At 40.2% G+C, this 16,280-nt stretch overlaps 1 protein-coding gene across 1 annotated transcript in view; it reads left to right on the top strand.

Annotated features, from left to right (window-relative positions):
* Positions 1–16,280, top strand: part of LOC139642662 (uncharacterized) — a 70,475-nt gene that overhangs the window by 53,727 nt on the left and 468 nt on the right. Inside the window, exons 5-6 of the mRNA XM_071517606.1 lie at positions 1,514–1,713; positions 15,142–15,285. Of these exons, the coding sequence (XP_071373707.1) occupies positions 1,514–1,713; positions 15,142–15,285 (344 nt within the window). The remainder of the gene's footprint in view (positions 1–1,513; positions 1,714–15,141; positions 15,286–16,280) is intronic.

The raw sequence follows: 16,280 nt of genomic DNA, 5'->3' as shown, positions 1-16,280 counted from the left end.
ACCATATTTCCAAGCTGTTACAAAGGAAAATACAAGAGGACAATTGTAAGATGAATTACCCAGGAGTTGATACTATGGACTCTCTTATCTGTTGACAGTTTAGTTACCATGAAGCACAAGAAATGTGTTTTCCAATTCTCTGAGAATTGAGCTTTTCTTTGTCCCATCAAACCTATATTAAGGAAAGGAAAATTGCTCTGATCACACTTGATAAGAACAAATGATAGATGCAGTAAACAAGGAAAATGCTTCAATTCTGATCTGAAACACTGATTTGCCTCAACAGCCAATTACTATCCGGACCGAGGTTATGCATTCAATCAATCTACTGGGAGAATGATTTTTGTTGGCCATCCAGTGTACTACACCTTGTACAAAACAATACTTAACAATGTTGAAGTGTCAAATGCACAATTAACTATTGAATTCAATTTAATTATAAATGGTGTTGCTACACCAGCTGCATAGATTCTGTTATAGTATTTGCAGTGCAGGTGAAAAAAAGACCATCTGTCTTGATTCCCCAGGTCCTCCCTCAGGTTGCCAGGCAGCGCTGAATGGTGTATGTCTTGATATTAAGTGGCTTTTGATTGTAGGGAATGATATGAGGAAGACGTTTGGCTGTCCAGCCGCATCTGTGTCAAACTGCCTTGATGAGCTCTTAAATCAGTTACATGAACCTGAGGACAGTTAACGTCTCATTGCCATAAAAGTATGCAGCAAAATGAAGGATCACATTATAACACTTGTATGTTTCCCAAGACTAAAGCAAACATTTTGTATTTTTCAAACCAATCCTGTCGCAGCTATGAGTACACTGTCAGAAAAAAAGGTACGCCGTTGTGCCTTTTGTTAGTAGGGCTGTATGTTTTTCACAAAAGTGTAGTTTAATGTTTCAGCTTAATATTTGTTTGTGTTGTGGATATGTAAAACTAGATCTTGTAAATCTTTTGGTGCCAAATGTATGCACATTGTCTCAATATTTGGTAGTTTATTCTTAAACCAGGTCTACAACATGACCAGATGGAAATTATTAAAAAATAATTGTAAGCTTTTTGCCCATAACAAAACAATAAATGAATCATTTTGCTCCATTGTTGTGAGTTTCTGATAGCTTAAATGAATTTTAACTGCAATTTAAGACTTTATAAATTCTTAAACATTTTCTAAACACTGTATAAATTACAAAACATTTCATACTTAGAAATTATTCTGAGAGACAAAGCTTTACTGGACCTTGTCAAGAGGCCAAGAATAACTAGCAGCACCCAGGATCCCAGAGGGATTTCCCACATACGCTAACAGCTCGTTTAATGGGAAGAAAAGGACTTAATAATGAGAGGATTATGTAATTATACCAGCAAAGTTATTTTGGATGAGCCAAAGTGTATAGTGTTAATTGGACTTGCTTGACAGAAATATCTGAGATGAAGCATTCACACCTTGAGTCTCTGTCTTCCCCCCTATGTCTGTCCTTCACTAATGTGCGCTGCTTTTCATGATGTTTTCACAGGTGTCTATCAAGCTTCCTCAGCTCCCGCTACCAGCGAGCTGAGCAGAGCTCCTTCACGGTGCAGGCCAGGGGCTTTAAAGAGGACAGGATGAGCCCGGGCCTTTGGGACCGGTCTGAGGCTGCTTCAGCGGCGGCAGGTCACGCTTCATCAGTGGTCTCACCCAGTCAAGTGGAGGAAAGGAAAGTGGATGTGGTCAAGAGTGGATGTCTAAGCTTTTTCCAAAACTCTAAAAGAATGAGTTTACAGAATACAGTGTGAGAGTAAATCCTCTGAGTATAAGATGTGTCTAACAGCCATTCAAGATATCGTATCAGTTTATCAGCGGATTCACCAAAGAAACTGATGTGACACTTTTGAAATCTTACACTTTAAAACCTATTTTCAAGGTGTCACATATTCTTGTTTTCCACTATGCCCAATCTTTACACTCTTGCTTTATTCAGTGGATGTACTCTCACATATTGCAAGTTGATGATAAGGAAGAGAATGCGCGCAGCTTGCATGACTGAGTTCAGGCTCGGAGGGGAAAAAACCCCTGAAAATCGCGCTCTTTCCTTAATGATGCCCACACAGAGATAATGGGGCGCCGCTCTGATTAGTGTCACCTGTCCTTGTGCATCTCATCAGCTCCATTATGGCTCCATCTCCCATGCTTCTTCTGCTAATTGAATAGCCTGTGAAGTGGTGACGAGGACGGGGGTGAGAGCAGTGTCTGTCCCATTGCTGCTTCAGAAATGGGACTAAAGCTTCCCAGTGAGACACAAGCTCTTAAAAAATGAACAATTATCATACAGATAGAAAAAAGTCATAAAAATAGCCTCACTATTATATCCAACTGTTGAATACTATTATATTGAAACATTTTTTTATCCATTATGTTGTCAAAAAACTTGTTAGATATGAAAATGAATAAAAATGAGGCGGGCCACTATCTGTTTATCAGATTGAATGACTTTAAGCTGATCTAACTGCATTCAGGTGAAGGAAAATGAATGCGATATTATCCAGATCTTCACAGGAAAACCATGAAATAAAAACGGCCTTTTATTTTGATTGGATAAACATTGTCAGCTGTGATGCAGGGCTGTAATGTTGGTGCCTCTCCTGCCAGGCAAGAGCCTCATTGTTATCTGCATGTGCCTGAGGCACAGCTAATGTAAAAAGATCCTGCTCACTCCGCTCTGCTTTGCTAGGAATCAGCTCTGCAAGCTTATCCTGCTCAGTCCCTCTCTGTTTCACCTCTCGGTCACAGCCAAGTGATTCTCAGCTGTGCGCCACCTTAGCACAGGCCCTTCTATGGGCCGAGAGGAGGGGACAGTAAAATAGAAGCACAGCCATCCTCAGTATCTCACACTGCTGAATCTGGTAAATGCCACAACAACAGGACTGCAGAGAGGCTGCCCAGTGTCCCCATGCCTGTATGGTTCCAGGGCTTAATGTGCGCGTGTGGGGCCAGATGGACACTTTCATGAGTGTATGAGTGTGGATTATTCTGCCGGCTACATCTGGGGCTCCACATGGTACAGCAGACTGTGGTAGGAGAGGCAGGTGGGCACATGGGGAGGGCACCCCTCCTGTGGGCACTCTTACATCTATACCCACCGACAGGGCATCAGTGCAAATGGCAGACCAAAAGGTTAGGAGGCTGTCCTACAAGACAAATGCATCTCTGGATTCCAGCAAGCAGCTTGCCTTCTTCTGTCATACGCTTTCCGTTTGTTTTCTTTTAGAAGCTTTCTTCTAGTCATTGCGAGATGCAACCATGATGTTCTCTCAGTGTTTTTAGTGTTCATCAGTGGGTCAAAGAAGCTGATCCAAGATAAAACATTATAGCTAGAGGATAACATAAGGTAACAGTGTATGACATGAGAAAGACTGTTTTTTCTATCCTCCTCTTCCTCAGTCAAACTCATCATCCAATCTTTGCAGTAACCCATATCTACACTCTGGCCTGCTTATTAAGTGATTATTGTTGCTAATATTAATGTGAGGCAAACCTGCCTCCATGGAGGTTGAATTTGAGCTCTATATAGTTAAATTCAGATTAGGCTAAATATAGGCCTATTCAAAGAAATGTCTGTGGAAGCCGATTTGAGTTTGTCCATCTTAAAAAGCCATTTTAGCCCAGGACTAGGTATAATCTGTATCTGTGCAACCAGCCCACTTGGTTATTTTTCATTCTCTTTGAAGATATGAAAAGCAGGATGAGATGGCCTTTCAGGCAAAAATACAAAATCTATCATTGTTTAATATAAACTAAATGATGTCATGTTATGGTGGCATTAGTGATGAGCACAACACCACTAAATGACATTGCTATTTGTTACAGTCAAATAAGTGTATCGGCTTAAAATGTTTAATCTGTCACAAACTGATAATTAGAAATACTGTATCTATAAAATGCAAATGCCATATTGGTGGATATTAAAAAAAACCCACACCAGCTCCTCATTAAGATGGTGTGGGTTTTGCTTTGATCACAATACTTAAAAAACTCCATCCAAAGTTATTCATGCTATATACTCATGATAGATTGAATTGAAGCCAAGGTCTCTGTTTAATCAGAGCTCATTAGATGAGTCCACCCCATTATGAACGGCCAGATCCATCAGGAGAGATAAAGCTCATTCTCTCTGCTGACTGTGATCCAGGTGAACACACCCACAGCGCTCAAACCACACGTGAACAAGATATTTGCTTTGAAGCCCCAACACAGCTTTGAATCAGCGAGCCACAGTGCCAAATGTCCTAGGTTGTGAGTGACATGGGATCTGCTTTAGAGTTGGCTACCTGTTGAGGGGGATTAAACAAAATACAGATGGTGTTTACATATTAAATAAACAAAGGCAATCTCTATTCTGATGGGAGCAAAAACAATGCTTCTCAAGCGAGGTCATATTTAAAAGTGGGGGAAAAAATATTAGCCAGTCTCTGTAGATGTTGATTGATTGCCATGTGGCAATTCTATAACATATCCTATGTAAAAGATCAGGAGCTTGAACTTTAAAGTGACTCGTAACCCTTGAGTGCACTAATCAAGAGTTTCTTTTTCACCATGTGTTCAGATATTTGTTCTTATCTACATGAAAGGAGAGCCACTAGCTATAGATAGGAAGTCATGAATGATTTTTTTCCTGACCTGTGATAGAATCACACATGACCATGAGATCACTTCTGAAGGACAAAGGCTGCTATGTGCCCAGCCATGTATCCCAGCCATAAACACAAGAACAAAAGTGCAATACTGTCTGATTCCCCACTGTTTGAGTTGAATAAATTAAAGGAATTACCAGCTGCCTTGTGTAAGCTCCCAGGATGCAGGGTGGCATGCGCAGGCCATTACAACAATGATAAGGATATCTGTATGGCCTTGTGTTAAAGGAATTACACATAGCATCCAGAGCCTTTAAGAGAGTGTGACAGTTTTGCGCACACTGGCAAGTTAGTGTGACATGAAAATGTGCGTGGCTGCAGAACGGCTTGGCTGCTCGGCCCGAGTTTGGGGCGCTGAGAGGTCGGCTTGCTGAGAAGTCAAAAAAAAAAGAGTGTGTAGTCTTATTGTGATGTAAATGGACACAGCATTGTGCTTAAACAATGCATTAATATGTCCCTTTTGTGAAGATAACATCACAAGATGCACAGTAACAGAAAATGATGTCCTCTGAGGTTATTTAAAGCGATATGACATCAAATCCTGACATTGCAAGAAGTGCTTACTGCCTGTCCCAACTGTTTTTGTTTCCAGCTTTGATAAAAACAGATGAGGGATAGAAGGTTGCTTCTGAATCGCAAACGAGACTATATGGGAAAAAAACATTTGCATAATAGTATGTATATCGTATTCCGCTCCATTGTTACGTTTGAATGTAAACTGAATTTGTGTTACTTTTTTTTTTATGCCTGGATACAGGGAGAAGTGTTGTAGCTTAAACACAAGACACGTGGCAAGGTGTCCGATAACTTTGTCTTCTACCTGTAATCTGATACTGCACAGAAAGGAGGGATCGGCCTCAGTTCCCGGGGTGATTTATGATTGAGGACATGTTAATAAAAATATCAAAACAATCTGAGCTCTGGTGGGGAAGATACCGGTCCACTGCGTACATCATGCTCGACAGGCCTGTGCAGGGAATCGCCTACTCTGTGATATTATGCTCGTATGGATGCCCCATTGCCCTATTCTTGAATAGAATATGCAGTTGTTGTTTGTTTTTTGGAGGGGGTAGCATTTTCCACACAAGGTGACATTTGCCTAAACACGTGCTTTCCCGTGTGCTCCTCCTCGCCTGATAGGTGAAAGTGAACCATCTTTGATATTGTGAAACCTGAAATCTTGGCCCAACAGGCGCTGGGGAGAAGGCTTAAGGGTTTTCCTCACTTAAGAAGCTGAGGCTAAATCTCAGAGTAGGCGATATGAACATATCAATTCATCTGAAGGATTGTAGTTAAATGTCATTTTAATTTTGAGCATCAGGGCTTACCTGCCCTTTTAAGAAAGCACAGGAGATAGTAAATATGTGTTCCCGATGTGCTATCATGTTATATTCAGTGACACAGGAATGATGAACACGCTACTGTCCTCTGAATATACATGCAAGGTCTTCAAGATATGTTCTTACTAACACAAGACTGCAGATTTGAACTGTTACCTTTCCAAATAGGAGTTCATTAAATGGAAAACATGACTGGATATAAAGATATGGCACATTGTTCTTTTCAGGTTCTCACAGACTTATTTTCCTCGTGGCTTTGATGGATTTATATTGAGCATGGGTGTGGACGGAGAGTAAGTTATGTGTTAAAAGCCGCTGCAGGGATGTAGCCTGTAATACTCACTTAATTCCACTTCCAATATGACTATTCCTGAAATCTCAATGATTTTCTGTCCAGATGTCTTGCCTGAGCACAAAATTGTCTCTAATACACTGTCAAAAGAAAACGCTGAAACACAAAATCCAGTCAAAACACATACATTGATAGCGTTGACAGAGAGCACAGAGTGTGATACTCCCATCGCTAAGTGTTACACTGATGCAGTATTGAGTCCGTCAAGATTTTTGATGAGTTGTTCTGTGAAAAAATGCTGCACTTTTTAGGGGGCTTTTCTGAAAGGCAATTTGTGATGTTCTCTGTGTTTACTTGTTGTAAAACTGAATTCATTGTCAAAAAAGCACAATGCTGTAATGATATGCTTGTTTTCAAGTTTTCTAATAAATAGTTACTTCAATGACCTATCCATGCATTCTGAATATTGTGATTGTTAAGATTTTGTCAATTTAAGGGATTTTCTGCAGTAAATGAGAAGATATTGGTCAAAATTGCAAGCCCTTGCAATATCTTGTTTTTTGAAATATGATTGCCATTTTCTTACACAAACAACTTCAGTGCTTTGAAACACCTTTCAGAGATTCAGAATTCTCATCTATAAAAGTGGAGACACTCTTCTTTCTTAAATGTCTATGTAATGTACGTATAGTGTTACTGTGTATTTACTACACGCCCACTCGGGGAACCAGTAGAAGACATTTGCCACTAGGCCAGTGTTGTGCTGAGTGGTGAACAGAGGTTTGGCACAGCGGTGGCACTTGGCTGGGGATTGAACACACAGCCTTTCAACCTGAGGCCAAACCCTGTCAACACACTGCGACAGAATTGGTGAAACTCAGTATCAGATGTATTATATGCACAGTAGATCTGTTTGTGTACAGCAAAAGTGCCGTTTGTACATGTGACCCCCTTGAAAAAGAAAGTTGGATCAGTAGGGGCATTAGGGTGCATTCACACAAGTCTATTGCCAGTCGCTTTTTACATTAAAGTCAATGGGGAGTGTGCAGACAGCAGCTGCTTTGGAAAGGCGCTCTGCCTGGCGTCTTTAGGCAGAGCTGAACTCTTTCTAAAGTTGAGAACAGTTCAGCTTTTTAGAGGAGTGCTCATGACATGGGCTGCTTTTTTGTGAGCTTACCAATCACAAGGAAGAAGAGGCGGGGTTTCAAAGTACATTGGCACCTGATATTTTACGACAACAACAACCAAAATGAAAATGGAGGAAAGTACTGATAGCAGTAGGAAATTGGCAGTAGTTGTTACTTGATTATAAAGAGTCAGTATGCAGCACATTGGCGGTGTTGTGGGTGTTTCTGTTAAATATTTGATAGTTGGACATATGTACCATAGGGATTTTCAAAAAACTTGCATGGAGTTTTAAAATCATATGTAGTGTAATGACACCCTTGTGGTTCACCTTCAGCTCGAATGAAAACACCAATTTTCAGCTTGATTGTACCACCTTTATTGATTTCAAACACAATCGCTGTTTCAAATCACTTTGTCCTAACAGTGCAACAAAATGTTGTTCCAAGGCAAATTTCATCCAACATGAGCCATTGCACCCTGACACTGGCAAAGTTAGACTTGTATAAATGTCAAGAGAGATGTGTCCTCCTTTTGTTCGCTGCCGAATTTGCCAGCAGCTCATTTCCTCTAGGAATGCATTAACAAAGCAGTTAATTCTATCATTAATTAAAAGGAATCACAATTCAGTGAACACTTCAAATTAATCTATTGAGATTTGCTTTCACACAATGCTCACATTCTGCTTTCTTTGTCTAATCAAAGAAATTGCAGCTAGAGAGGCATGTTTTATGTCGTTTATGTCAATCTGGTCCTGTGTAGCTCAGTTGGTAGAGCATGGCACTGACAGCCAGGGTTAGTGGTTTGATTCAAACTGCATCCATCCATAAAGATGAATATACTCATAGTACCAGCAGTGTACTAACATAGGAGTTGTTGGATAAAAACATCATCCACGTGGCATAGGTTATGCTGGTGTAAGTTAACTGTAATGTAAGTGTAATAAATGAAATGTTCTTTGGAGTAGGGAGTTTCTATGGAATTGATTTGATATTCCAATCTAATCATTCAAAAGGGGAGTTTTCCTTATGATTCTCAAATGTTAATAATACAGCTAAATAGTCTAAACAGTAAAACAGAATTTTTTTGATCTGGCCAGTGGCCACACAGAGCTGTTTATCTCTTCAGTCAGTGAAGTTGGGTTATAAATACCCTGCGCTTGGCGTCTCTGCAGTATGGAGCTACTTGGAGGGTGATAAGGTGCTAATTAGCAACTGTTAGCAGAAATAACAAACTACGTCCACAGAATGAAACACATCTCGCTGTTGCCACTGAATGTTCCAAGGATGATCCTTTCTCCTCTGCTTCCAGACACCAGGACATGAGAGATGTCCCTTATTAACACTGTGTACAAGAAACTCTCTTTTTTTCCCTTCCAGGCAAGCCAGGTCTGACAAATTAAGGCTGTGGAGTCATTAGATTTAGATAAGAACTTATCTTTTACTTTGAGACAGACTTTTATCTATTGTATTTTTCTTCTCTCCCATCTCTTTCGTTCTCTCTCCCCCATTCACAGTGAGATTGTTAAAGTAATTGGGATGTTATGTGACAAGAAAGGCCAGATAGGATTTTAACCCTGTCATGGATTAACCTTTCATGTCTAAGGTAGGTCACAAAAGGTGCAGTTGGAGACATGTTAAGACTCATTTAAGGGAATCTTGATATACTATTGTTCAAAATCAGCTTGTTTTTCTGCAGGTACATTTGCAAAAAGGTCTAGAAATGACTTCTGTACGCTGTCAAGGGTTATTAAAGCATAAAGCATATTTTTAGGGTCAGTGAGCGAGACTGGTCTAGTTTCTCCATTGCCAAGTACATCATTTAGAAACGTTCAACCAGGTCTCACACATGGTTCCTGAAAGCCATTGTAAATGGCCTTTTAAACTTAATCACAATCATGCTCTGTTGAACTGGTTTAAAGAGAATCTGTGTCGGAAAAACAATGCAGAATCCCTGTATAACCCATGGCAGGATAGTTAGGAGTCTAATGGCATTTCTCCCATTAACCTTTCTCCACCTGAACATCAAATAAAGAAAAACTGAAGCCAGAAAGGTTCAATCATGCTTTTTTTTAAAAATTCATCACCATAAATTACTTAATCTTTTTCACAAAGCCATATATGTATTTGACCGATTAGCTCATCTCTCACTTCTAATCTATACCTTCGTCTGTGATATTAGTATCTAAGGGAAGAATCACGACCTCAGAGCAGCATGATTAGTACATTGAGATTTATTATTCCTCAGAGCATAACATATTAATAACACCTGAGCATGAAATAAATGAGTAAGACCCTTATCGGAGTAGCCAGAGCGTTTCTATGATCCCAGTGTTTATAATCCTTTTTCTTAAAGGTCATTGCACCACCTTGTTGATATCTAGACATTTCTTTGTAGCACTAATTGTGTCTACATTCTTGGCTGCTTCGTCAGACAACTCTGCACTAGGACTGACAATTCAGAACAGTATATGCTGCTTGTTTACTGCGATCAAGATAACAAGGGCAAGTCTCTGAAATAACGAAGGCTGAGCTGATGCAGAAAACATATTTTCCATTTTAATGGTGTTTAAGTGTGGAAGCTAGAAAAGAGATTGCTTGAAAAATGTAACTAAAGGATCGGATTCACTGGGATCCAAATGGCAAGGGTAGCTGTTGGGTATGATGACGTTCCTTTGATGTGTGCCATAACTAGCTTTAAGCTCAGTTCTAGTGCATCATGGCTGCATCCTGACTGATGTGAGTATTCCATATAGATCCGGGCCACTTTGTCGCTTGAGCCAACTGTACCTTTAATTTGAAATTCTCTAATGTCTCAAATGGGATAACATTAAAGGCCAGGGTCATTAGCGTATTGTAGTATTTGCCCATAACTCTGTGAGCTGGACTGTCATCTCTTGGAATGTTGTCATATTCATCAATGCTCCGCATAATGGGATGAGAAACTATTTACATATCGGATCAAAATTGCCAGAGGAGAGCATTAATTATTGAAAAACTGACAAAATCAAAAGACCAGCTTTTTCCACTACATAGTTTGTTGTCTGTACAGACTGAAAGGCACTTTATGCCCAGTAAACATAATTATCTCAATTTTAAAGACATTGCAGACTTTTTTATTTTTTTATTTTATTTTAGAAAACATGGTCTACACAAAGGCAAAAGCATCTTCTGTCACAATAGCAAAATGAACATTCGCCCTTCATGCTGTACATCCCCAATGGGCTGTAACAAGCTTCTGAGAAAGGAGTGGTCCAGCCTCTGGAGAGCGTTACTACCTGCAGTAGACATTTTGGAGCTTTGTTTGTGTGTCAGGCTACCGATGCTGTTAGCGGACTAACTGAATGAATGAATTCTCTCCTACAACAGAAAGTGCATCATACTGATGAATGTCATTGAGCTGAGACTTGGACTGAACTGATTCAGTTCATTATTGAAAACAAAACAGTGTGCTAACAAAGAAATAGACACAGCAAGGTTTGTTATTGTACACATTCATCCCACATAGTACAATTTCTTCACTGTCAAATGGCTATGCATGATGTTATTAATGACAGCATCTATTAATATAAATGTATTCAAAAGAGCCTTGAATAACATTCTTCCTCCGGTGTGATAAGAAACATGAGACATCCGCTTCAGTTTGCATTGTAATCTCTAGATTATGAGACGTACTGTATATTTGAATGTTATCTATGCAGATTTAAATATGGCTACATTTTCACCTAAAAACTTATTTCACTGCAATAGTTGTGGTACAACGTGTATAGGTAATATTTTTTACCACTAGAAGTGTCATAAACACCACCTCACTATTTGCAATGGCACTGCACACTGGAACTGTTGGATTTAACTTGAATTATTTAATCTTTACCCAATTAATTTACCCATTCAAATTTCATTTTAATTGTATTTTCCTAACCGTAATCCTAAAATCAGTTGGTATAGAAAACAAATGTTGTGAGCTGTTTTTCCACTGATCCACTGTGTTTATTTTATGCCCAGTGCTACATTTTAAGATGTCATAAAACATATGTAAAAGTACTTACATTGTGGTACAATCATGTCACTGCTGATTTTCAAATTGTCTCAGACACAGTGTATCTCAGACAAATGTAGGCCCTTGTTTAAACAGACCCATAATGGTTGATAATGAAGTTTGTTTTACAGCATTGCCCCAGTATATAAATTAGATGCACTGGCAATAGGGACAATCAGGATGTACTTTCAAAATGCATACAGATACATTTTACTGCATTTTCCCCCACCACAGTGTCATCCCCTCAAGCTGCCAAGAGAGTGTAGGGGGGTGAATTCATGAGGGTCTTCTGTAATAGGCTGGCACATATACAGGCACAGCCTGTGGAACCTTACACGCTGCTGAAGCTGGTCTTGGCATTGCTTTTGGCAGCTATGTGGTTATGTGCTCTTGCACTACACATTCTTTCAGAAAAAAGAAAGTTTTAACTAGCTGGTCTTACCACTCCTTTATAAATGAGGAAGCCCTTGGCATAAATAGATCTACATGTTCATTTGGTATATTAAGAGAGGCACACAGTTAAAGAGTGTTCATTACAATTGTAAATTTCTGCCCTAGGGCCCTTAGCCCGGCGCTAGATTACATGAGGTCTATGCTCACGGACAGCGCCTGGCATCTGATTGAGGGTCCAGTGCAGCTAATTAATTTCATTAGAAAGTGAAGTCATCTTCTAGCAGGAATTAATATTTGGAGCGTCATGTTGCTAATTTATTTCCAGATTTAATTAGCTCAGAGAAGAAATGTTGCTTGGGCAAGAGGACTTTTTAATTATCAGCTTGGATAAATTTGAAAATGTTGATGCCTAAGGGTTGAGTTAATTAAAACCTGCATTATTTTAACTTTAATTAGCTCCCATCTTTGTTTTTCTTCACCATATGGCCATGTCCTGTAGTCAAATTTAGTTAATTAAGCTAATTAAGCTAATCATTTTAATTACTCAAGACAATGTGATTGGATAGAGGATGACTACAAGTTTATAGCCAAGTACTTGTTTTTCATTAAGTTGAAGGGACAGAGTTATTTCTGATTGCAGTTGGCAAGCATAGCAGAGTAGTTTGGGAATGTGACAGCCTCTGAGATATTAAGGCTGAAGTCTAATTGCATTCCTTGATAATAAAAAAATCTTGTCACCAGCACAACTCTTTTAGAGGAGAAATGGTTTACTACAACATCTTTAAGCATTCCACTAGTTTTAGCTCGCATGCTGATGTGAGCCTCTTGTACTCCATCAGATTAAATGATGCCTTTGCTTACTCGGGTTTAAAGAGGTTGAGCGTCACAATCCCTGTCCTCTTCCCTATCTGGAGTATGTGGCAGATGCATCACTGTTTGGAGATAAAGTAACTATTGGTTAGACAAACATCCTGTCTCTGGATGTAATATCTCCTGATATATATAAAACATGTGATACCTTTATGTCTGGCTTGTCTCTTTTGACCAGGCCAGGGTATGAAATTGAATTGTAATTGGGTAATAGGCCTGAGTCTGTAGTTGTTGGTGGGGTGAGGATGCTGCCCTTCCCCTTCTTGACCCCAGAGTGTGGGATGGCAGGGTGTGGGTCTATGTGAGCTGCTAGCAGCTGTGCATCAGTCTGGACACAAGCTGGGCCCATCCAGAAGCCAGGCCTAGCTGACAGATGCAGAGGCTAAACCCAATAATGAAATAATACTGGGAGACATCATGTCCGTGGTTTCCATCATTGTTAAAAGATTTTGGTACCGAGTACCCCCACTTAGGTAATTTGTTTCCATGTATAATCCTATTGCTCACTATTAAATTAAACCAACTGGTCATTTCAGTTTGGAGCCTATAAATAAACTGGTTGCTATGTGCATGGGCAGTATGTGGGACGTCTCATCTGATTAGAGGGGAAGCACTTAATAATTTGAACTGAAAAAGGTGACCTTCAGTTTCAGGTGACCTCAGTGGTCTGCCACACATATGGCCCCAACGGCAGCAGCAATATTACTAATGTCTGTTCCTAATGTATTTTTACAATCCTCATCTAGGACCACTCTCCACAAATTGTTTTGGACAAACGTTGATTTGTTGTGAGACAGTAAAGTGTGCAGCCAGCTAGAATTGTTTACATGGTGGAGAGCAGCAATGTCCAGGACAACGGATGCGCTGGTCAAGAGAGATGATAGGCCCCTCTCTGCTTTCATCAGATTGAGGCTAGTTAGTCATCAGAGTGTCTGTGCTTGGGTCATGGCCAGCGCCGGAGAGGAGGAGCCCCCGGCCGTCTCGTAGTCGCACTGTAACTTAGAATGCAATACGAGATCGGAATTAGTCACCACGTCCCTACCAGGCGTTCACCCACTTTAGTAATGTTTCTGTCACCACCTGGCTACTGTAAATGGTCCTGTCTCTCACAACAGCAGCTCACTTGATCTTTTTTTTTTTTTTTTGAGTAGTACACAAAAAAAAACAATAAATATTTCACATTCAAGAGTCCATTTCTCACCCCGAGACCATAGAGACTGAGACCTGAGACTTTTTCATAAAGTAGAATGAATGAATGGTTGCATGTAATAGTACAGAAGGCTGTCCACTATATTTTGCTGAGAGGTTTTATGTTGAAAACCCAGTCTAAATGGATAGTAGAGGCAATAATGATTTTTTTTGCCCATCTCCAAAGGCTTGCAATGACTTTATATCTGCCAATGGCAACTGAAGTACAGCCATTTGCCTCAGCAGAAATTTTGAATTGAATCTGACTTAGTTGATAATTCCCAGTGTTTACCAAAATATATTTAACGCACACCCCAGACACCAAATGTTAAATCAGTCTGAGGTATCCATCGTTCTGACAGTCCCAAAAAAAGCTCCAAAGACACTGATATGTGGTCAGTCCTGTGCAATGCATGCTGTAAACAAACCCGGGTGGAATTGCTGTAAACAATTGATGACAAAAGTTTTGCTGTGATGGAATTGCAAGGCACACACACAAACTGAAGACTCTTGACTCTTAGTGTTTCAGATGGAGCTTAGATTCACCTTTGAACTGTCATGCAGACAGTGGGAGCCACAATGTTAGCACAACCCGATACTCAAGCACTCATGAACTGCCAGTTGGTGTTTGCATAAGCTAAAAGGCAAACATGATGAGCTGATTATTGGAAACTGGTATGCTCTTTTGAATGAATGCCTTTACATCTTTAATTTTAGTCTGTATTTCTCTTGAGAAGATGCTTGTCACATCAAGGGGAAATAGTTGCAATGTTTGTCCTTCAGGTACCTTAAAAATGGCTGGTCTAGTAGCACTGTTACCATTCCTTGTTGAAAGCAACGGGTATTGCCTGCCAGTAGCATAACAGCGTAGCAATAACATGCTAGCTTGTGTCTAGCATTATCCATGTTTTAATGCAGAATGCTAACAATGATGCTGTTTGTCAATTCAGATGCCAGTTCAGCTTCTTTCCCCACAATGTAAGAAATGTCTGTTACTGTCTGTTTTGCTTTTACTGGAAAGCCCATTGAGTTTGCTTGTGTGTGAAACCTGCAATGCAAAATAAACTCAATTGTACAAGAAACGGCTCTTACTGTGTAAAAACCGTCATTTTGAATCGAACTTCAGGTGTTCTCCTTAAGTTGAAGCTGAATTTTATTGTCCTCGCATAATCACCTTTAAAAACTAATTCTTGTTTGGCTCACTGTCCGATCTAAACCCCCAAACCAGGCAGGGAGAGCTCAGCGAGAAGCAGCTTAATAGATTTAGGTGACAGGAGGGAGACAGAGAAGCCTCAACCAGCAGAGAGCGAGGAGAGCATCTGCTCAAAGGCCACCTCCCCACGCCCGGATCACCATCTCCAGAAGAACTCGGGTATGGAGCCTCCATCCCAGCTCCACGCTAATTCCATTGCCCCCACCACACGCAGGCTAATTAAGGCCATGCATTTATTTATGACTGAGCTCATTAAACAGGGAAAAAGATGGTCGCCGCTCCAAAAACACATTAGTCCCCGAGGAAACTGCCTGTGAAGTCGCTCTCCTCAGGCTGTTTCAGGTCACAGATTCTGAATCTTTGTGACATATGAAGAAACAGTGAGCTGTAACGCTAAAAAAAAAAAAAATCAGTTCTGAGGCGATGAAGTGATGGTGCAGGACACTCTTCGGGGGCTATTTGAAGCTGCTTGAACTGGTCCCATAATTACATGTATAGGTCATGGGCTGGGGGATGAAATGAAATACCACTTACTTCTTGTTTGTATTTTCTTCTTAGGGTAATTCTATTGTACTGTACATTAAGAGAGTGCTCAGTTTTAATAATATGACAACTGAAGCAAAAGAAATGGGCACTTGGGCAAAAATAATAATGATTAATACACAGTAGAGTGCTAAAACTCAAAACTTGTATGAACACAAAAGTGAACTTTGGCACCTCCATGCACACATGGAGACCCCCCACCACACTACACACACACACACACACACACCACACCCCATTGTGTGTGTGTGTGTGTGTGTGTGTGTGTGTGTGTGTGTGTGTGTGTGTGTGTGTGTGTATTACTGCGGTATTTAAATTACAATGTTGATATAGAACTTTAAAGGGAGACTGTAGTGAAGAATTTAGGATTTAGGCAGTGTACAGTTATGAAATCAAAGAGAGAGGATATCTTTCAGGTGTATTTTCTCTCTCTCTTTGTCTCTGTCTTTCTCTCACTGTGTGTGCGTGTGTGTGTGTGTGTGTGTGTGTGTCTGAAGAGAGGGCGTAGACAGAGAGATCTTAAGCAGATCATACTCCCTTCCCTATAATTGCAGAGATAATGCCAAATCATACAGACCTTCACTGAGACAACTGGCAACTTGATTTAGTGC

The sequence above is a fragment of the Centroberyx affinis genome, unplaced genomic scaffold, assembly GCF_046629955.1.
Source record: "Centroberyx affinis isolate AG114_WGS23_722 - 3 ecotype Tasmania unplaced genomic scaffold, CSIRO-AGI_Caff_v1 ptg000503l_1, whole genome shotgun sequence".
NCBI classification, from domain to species: domain Eukaryota; kingdom Metazoa; phylum Chordata; class Actinopteri; order Beryciformes; family Berycidae; genus Centroberyx; species Centroberyx affinis.
This window is presented reverse-complemented; position numbering and strand designations above follow the sequence as displayed.